Raw genomic sequence first — 7145 nt, 5'->3', positions numbered from 1 at the left:
TGTGTCAGCTTCCCCCCTACACATGAGTAGTCTTCTCCAGCTAAGAAAAGACCCAAAATAGACAGGAAAAGGAAAAGAACCGTACTATTTGATCAAAGGATTTGGAACTTTACTAGGTAACAAAAAATTTCATAATAGCCACAAACAGCAACAAGGTTTTTTTCGAGAATCAAGACTTCAAACTTCTATTAAACTGAACTGAGATCATTACAAACTAAAGCTTCAATGTCTGCTAGAACATCCTCCAACCAAACCAGTAAAGCAGAAGAGGCTAAAGCTATCCTTACTAAGGCATGATAAACCTTGTTTTCATGTCCTCCCACATGAGCGACAGAAAACGCTCCATATTTTTGGCCATCAATTTAGCTTCCTGCTGACAGATTCAAATTGGAGTTGTTGAGGTTTTTAATTACCACTGCTGTGCCTATTTCTGTTTTGAAAATTCAAATTTAGAGTTCGAACTCAATGGCCCTCTTAGCAGCTAACAGCTCCACCATAGCTACAGAACCTGGTAAAGAAGCCCCATGACCGGACCAAGATAACTAGGAATCACCACCCCTAAGCCCGCCTCATTAGTATCAGCGAAAGTTTGAGAGTCAAAATTTGTTTTGTTCCAGCCTCGTTTAGGTGGGTGGCGGGCAGCGGCAACAACGAGCACTGTTTTGATGTGGCTTCTTTGCACAAGGCATAGGTCTCACCTTGTTTCGATCTAATAGGCAAATAATTTTAGTTTCAAAAGATTATCGGTACTTAAAAAATGATTACTGTTTTTCTCCACAACTACTAAATTCTAATACGCAAATACCACAGCTATAGGAACTTTTTTGTCCAAGAAAAAAATAAAAAACCTTTAGTATCATTAGATACCCACATAGGAATGTCTTCATCACATTAGAGATCAGCATAGCACACATGGTAGCACCATTATCCAAGGATTTAAAGAAGAAAATGGTTAAATACACATTTAAACGTGAACATTACAGTCTCATATCAAAGGACAACCAAATCTAGTTTCAGGCTGAACCGCTGAACACTCTTGATAGTGCATTTGATCTTCTATACACATTTATCTCTATATGTACACTTTCAGGTAGCAGAACACACACACACACACGAGAGAGAGACAGAGAGATTATTTTCTAACATTCGTTGATTCTCATCGGGAAAACACACTAGAAGAGTGCATCAAAGTCAAGTTTTCAGAGCCAAATCCAATATAAATATAAATAAATAGTTCAAGGAAAAAGAAGAAAAAACTACAACAAAGAAAGTCTACTAGTAACAATGGTAAAAGCAGGTTCAACTATTTTCAGGCCCTTTTGGCAAAATCACCAGTCTCATCGTCGTCATCCCTTAAGTTTCCTTCCAAAGAAGCATCTTTGTCAAAATCTCCAGCTGCACCATCCACACTGCTACTCTCATTGGTTCCAAATTGATCAACACCACCAAAGCCCTGTCCAGTACTTCCTTCAAATCCACTACCGGCTATGTTACTGCCATCCCCAGAGGCAAAGTTACCACTACCACCAGAAACATCAAAATTCCCACCAGTATTGCCATAGCCTCCACTGTTCTCACTGGCGTAATTGCCGCCACTGCTGTAACCAACACCACCTCCACTGTAGCCACTACCAGTGCCACCACCACCTCCTTGATAATTCCCACCCGAACCATATCCGCTACTACCAGTGCCATAGCCTCCACTGGCAGCACCATCATAAGAATTGTTACCATAGCCGCCGCCGCCGCCACCGCCACTGCCACCGCCATATGCATTGTTACCATAGCCACCACCACCACCACCATAAGCATTGTTACCATAGCCGCCATCACCACCATAGCCACCACCACCATAGCCGCCACCACCATAGCCACCACCTCCATAGCTAGGACGAGCCCTATCAGTAGCATAATTCACCCTTACCCGACGACCATGGAGATCCTAGGAGGTAATGTTACCGCAAAAAGGAAAGAGTCAATTAAAAATTACCAGCAATAATCAATAGATTAAAAGAGGTCAAACCAATTCATAAAACACGTTTGTAATTTACTTGGAAAGAGCAAAGGTGGAGTTCGGCAACATCATAATTCTTATAATTAATACACATTTCTATGCCATGCATAGAAGAGTTACCGTACACCTATTATACCAACACCATCAAGACATCAGTTGCATTGCATGGATTACTTAGCTATGAAGTAATTCCAATATTTGCAAGTCAGGTTTTGTACTTTATTGGGTGTTTCAAAGATCCAAGTCCTCAAGTGTGAGACTTGACAATCCAATGACATTACCACTCATCATACAGGTTTTTGAATTTCAATTCCCATAACACAAGTGAACATAGCAGTTGCAATGCTAAAACAGGCATGGAATAGAAGTTCATTGTGATGCTGAAAGGGGCATACTAAGTTAAAACTGTTAGGTGATATCATTAGTGGAGGCAAGGATAGTCATTGGGGTAATTTTGGCAACAGTTTTAGAGTGAGAAGGTCATAAAAGTTCCAAATAGCCAAGCTTTATCCGTCACAGCTTACAGACAAAGAGATTAACAAATGAAGAGCAACAAATCAGTAACATTACCTGTCCATCTAAGGCCTGGATAGCACTGGAGGCCTCCTCACTTGAAACATATGTAACAAAGCCAAATCCTCTGGATCTACCAGTCTCACGGTCCATAATGATTCTTGCTACAATAAATGCCAACTTTAGTCAGCATGTATTTCCAGTACTTATGTTTCTACCAGATACAGGACAGGACACAGGCACAATACATTACAGACAAAACATGGCAATTTTTGAAAAACTAGGATACAATACGGCATGAATATAGCAAAATTAAATGTTATATACATATATACAGAGGACATATTTTGTGTTACATTTAGGCTTAAAACAAATAACAAGCAGGAAAACCTTTAAAAAGGTATCAAGATAATCATACTAATTTTTGGGGAGCCCAAGGCTAGTACTATGGCTAATTAGGAATAACCACTCAAGCCTACAACAGTTCAGTTTCAAAAGCCCAAGGATAATAAACGGATATAACCACATCTACTTCAGCCTCATAGACCCTCCACATGCAACCACAGTTCTCCCAAAGACCAAATAAAACAATAACCAGTGGCAAAGAGTACAAATTATTTTAAATCAAAACAAAACCACTCTATTAGCAGAATCGGCACGTTGCCTAATCAGGACCCAATATATAGGTGGCAAGAATATGAAGACTTGTGTTAAGGCAAAAATAGTAAAATGCCCAAACCCTACAATCTCCACTTCCTCAACTCTTTCTTCCTTTTCCATTGAAGACACAACACTACCACTTCCCACCACCAGCCATTGCCAACACCTTTCATCCACATAAATCTTTAAAGGCATGATTATTACATTTTGCTTGGGCTATGGTTTCAAGCCCTAATCGACTATGGTGGACAGGGAAGATTGTTCTGCTTTTTGTCCTTTTCTTTTTCTTTTTGGAATTTAAGCCACAAATCTATTCATTGCTGTGATGAAAGACTCATCTCAAGTTGTCCCTGGAGTATGTAATTTTGAAAATAGCTATTTAATTTCTGGACATTCTCATATAGTCGTATATGCATGTAACCATGTTCATGGACATGCCAAAGAGTTTGACATGTCTGTGACTCCTAAGTACCATGAACTGAATCCATAAAATATGAGGAATTTTAGCAGCAGGAAAAAGAGAAGGCACAAATGAAACTTGCCCAAACCCATTAAAGTCAAAGGTACCCAAAAAACGCACGCACCATTTTATAGAGATTAAGACGAATGCATTCGAGCATATACTTTTTCAAAAGTATACAAAGGAAGAGCCAACAATTAAACATGTGATAAATATAACACACCTTCAACAACTTCTCCATACTTAGCAAAAGCTTCCTTCAAACTTTGCTCATCTGTGCCATATGAAAGACCTGAAAAATACAATATAAGAAGTCTAAAAACAAAGAAATAAAGTCGTAATGCAACTAATAAGTGCAATTTGGTGGCACCTCCAATAAAAAGTTTTGAACTTGACATGGATGACATGCATCGTATAGCTTGAAAGAAAGACGGTTTCGAGGCACCAAATTCTGAGCTGATCTGCTTGCTCGCAGTCTGTCTAAGCAGATTTCCAACTTTACTTAAGAAAGCCATTGCAATAACCTACCAAAAAAAGGGCAGGAAACTGAAATCACAACATGCCATTCTCAATATATACCTCATCAAGTCATCATGAAAAAATAAGAATCACAAAATAGATGGTGAGAACTGCACGTGCTATCACAATAACAGCATGAAACATTTACGAAAAGAGTCACTCCTTGCCATTGAAATACAGGAAACACACAGAAGAAAGCCTATAAATTTTGGGTTTAAAACATAGAAGAAATCAATAAGATGATAGAGACAACTGAGAGGTTCTAACAAACCAAACGATACCCACCAGCTCCCTGGTGATTTTCAAACATAGCACAGAAAAACAATCTTATAAAAGTGTCAATAAAAATCTGAAACAGACTCTTGTTGGTGTGACAATCACAAATAAGCATGTACCCATATCCAAACAACACAAACTTCCAAACTGCAAATTCATACAAAAATCAAAGGCATATTCATGTTTGCAAGCATACCCATATGATCAAAAAAAAAAAATTAAAATCAATTTTGATAGTTGATCACAGACCACTACCCCTCAATACTTAACCCCACTTACTGTTTGGACACCCAAACGGGTTAAATACAAAACACAGTAATCCCCAAAAAGCAATTTCATTTCCATCCAAACTTGCACACACAAAAAAAAAAAAAAACCCATAGCACAAAAAAATCAAAAATTTTACTTTCCCATAAACCAAACAGAGCTCTAAAGTCTAATCTAATAGATACATAAACACACAAAGAGGCAAACATCATATACGCATATGAATCATCAAGAACATCTAAGCCAAAAACACACAAACAAGCTGATCGATTTAGTGTAACCCAAATCAAACCCTAAAAATGAGTGTAAATCCAAAAAAAAAGAAAAAAAAAATAGAGAATCAGCAATAGAAACAGGAAATGAAAGCGAAAGCAAGAGAAAACAAAAAATCGGAAGTAGAATCGAGAGCTATGAGGCTCTCTGTCTCTGTCTCTCTCTCTCTCTCAGTGCTTAGAAGCGTACCTTGTTCTCTGCGTTTTTTGGTAGTGACAGCGAGAGCAGAGAGAGTCTAAAACCCTAAAAATAGATTTCGAGACCCGGCGGAGGGTTTTATCTTATAAAGTGGAAAATGAAATGAGGGGAGAGAGATTTAAGGATGGATTGGAGAGATCTGGGCCGTACGATTTGGAGTTATTGGGTGTGAGCCGTTGGATGAGGGGTGTGACGGTGGAAGTGTGGGTATTTTTGTTGGGAGGGTACGGGTTTTACGTGTGAGGTTTGGATTGGGTTGTGTTTTTGTGTTTGTGAAAGTTGAGGCAATGTGATCATTTTTATATATGAGAAATGATATGTTCACAATACTTTCACAATATTTTTACAACAAATCATAAGTGTCAGGTTGTTACTAATTGTTATTGTTGGAAAAAAATAATAATCTTAGTGTTAAGTTCAAATTTGAACCAATTACAATTAACTACTTATGATTTGTTGTAAAAATATTGTGGATAAAGCACCTCTTTTATATATATATATATATATATATATATATATATATATATAAATAAAATAGTTTTTTTTAATAAAAATCATTTTTCTTTATTGGCAATAAACAATTATCTTCAAGATGTGAAATTACCTCCCTACCCTTTGAATTTGTTACTACTAAAAAAATATAAACATACAAAACTCAAATGTGGTTTCACTAAAAACAATAAATCCTAGAGGTTTTGAGTAAACAATTAGGGGCGTGTTATCAATCGATGTAGTTAGTTTAGGGAGAGGTTTTTGGGTTGTGTTGACCTCCTTAGTTTCCAAAAAATGCAAATTGACGCCACACTTTTGAAACGATTTTCTAGCAATGTTAGTGGCGGTTTACGTTAGCGAGGAAGTTAGGTGCCACCAAATTTCGCCACACATGAGAGATTTGAAAAACTAACTCACATTACAAATCAAACTCATGGATCAAAACATCAAAACCCACAAATAAAAAAATCAACCCCTAGCAAATCTTAGAATTGAGACTCACCTTCCATCATCGACCAGATTTTAGGATGAGGACTCAATGTCGATTAAATATTGAGATATGACAAAACTAGTTCTTGTTGTGTCATCAATTAGTAATAGCGCTACTCATTTTGGTCTTTTGAATTCAGGTGAACATCAATTCTCTTTGAGGAGGGGGGTTGTCTTCATGACATTATTGTTAAAGTTAATGCATCATATCATGATTCTGCCAAGTGAGTTATTGCATACTTCTAACCAAAGTATGGAGTTGTTGTTCTATCAAGATCATCTCCAACTAGAATCTGTGATCACGTGTCTCACTTAGGCTTTGGAAGACTAACAATAAAGAACACAAAAGTGTTTGAAATTTATACCGATGTGGTGCCGATAAAAATTACTGTGATACTTAAGTTAGCACTCAAAAGGGTAATATTTTTTAGTATCAAGTGTTTTGTGTGTGTGTTTTTTCATACCTCGATGTGCATGAGGATTAGCATATGTATAAGACAATTCCCACTTATCCCACGATTTCAACCATTTTCCATGATTGTCATGGAACATGTTTGGGCGTAATATATAAGTGGACATCTTAGGAGTGTGCACTACCCCCTTGGCATTGTGCAATTGTGGTGTACTTCTAGTTGAGTTTAGCCTACATGTTTCAAAGTGTGAGCTTTTCATATTTAAGTTAGGTTGTGCATATTTTCCTTATCTCATAATGGAGATATAACTTGCCCCATCTCTAGTTTGGATGAGCTTTATGATCTGTTTGGTTAGAGGAGTAGAAAAGTGGAAGGATAGAAAATATTTGGTTTTCTCTCTTGTGTGTTTGGTTGGAGGGGTGGAAAAGTGAGAGGGTGAAAAACTATTTTGTTTGGTTGGAGAGAAAAATGGAAGGATGGAAAATGTAATTTATATAAATTGACTATTATACCCTTGTTACATAATAGGTAAGAAATAGATTTATTTGTACTCATTAAATAATATAAAATT

At 37.1% G+C, this 7145-nt stretch overlaps 1 protein-coding gene across 1 annotated transcript; it reads right to left on the bottom strand.

Annotated features, from left to right (window-relative positions):
• Window positions 1-1132: 1132 nt before the first annotated feature.
• On the bottom strand, window positions 1133-5339 carry LOC126702752 (glycine-rich RNA-binding protein 3, mitochondrial-like). Its single transcript, XM_050401573.1, has 5 exons — window positions 5172-5339; window positions 4018-4171; window positions 3871-3939; window positions 2585-2691; window positions 1133-1942 (listed from the first exon to the last, which is right to left on the bottom strand). The coding sequence occupies exons 2-5, from the start codon at window positions 4160-4162 to the stop codon at window positions 1310-1312; spliced, it is 954 nt and encodes a 317-aa protein (XP_050257530.1). The 5' UTR covers window positions 4163-4171; window positions 5172-5339; the 3' UTR covers window positions 1133-1309.
• Between the last annotated feature and the right edge of the window lie 1806 nt (window positions 5340-7145).

The sequence above is a fragment of the Quercus robur genome, chromosome 10 (genome assembly GCF_932294415.1).
Source record: "Quercus robur chromosome 10, dhQueRobu3.1, whole genome shotgun sequence".
In the NCBI taxonomy this organism is placed as follows: Eukaryota; Viridiplantae; Streptophyta; class Magnoliopsida; order Fagales; family Fagaceae; genus Quercus; species Quercus robur.
The sequence above is the reverse complement of the archived record's forward strand: the minus strand, read 5'-3'. Positions and strand labels throughout refer to the sequence as shown.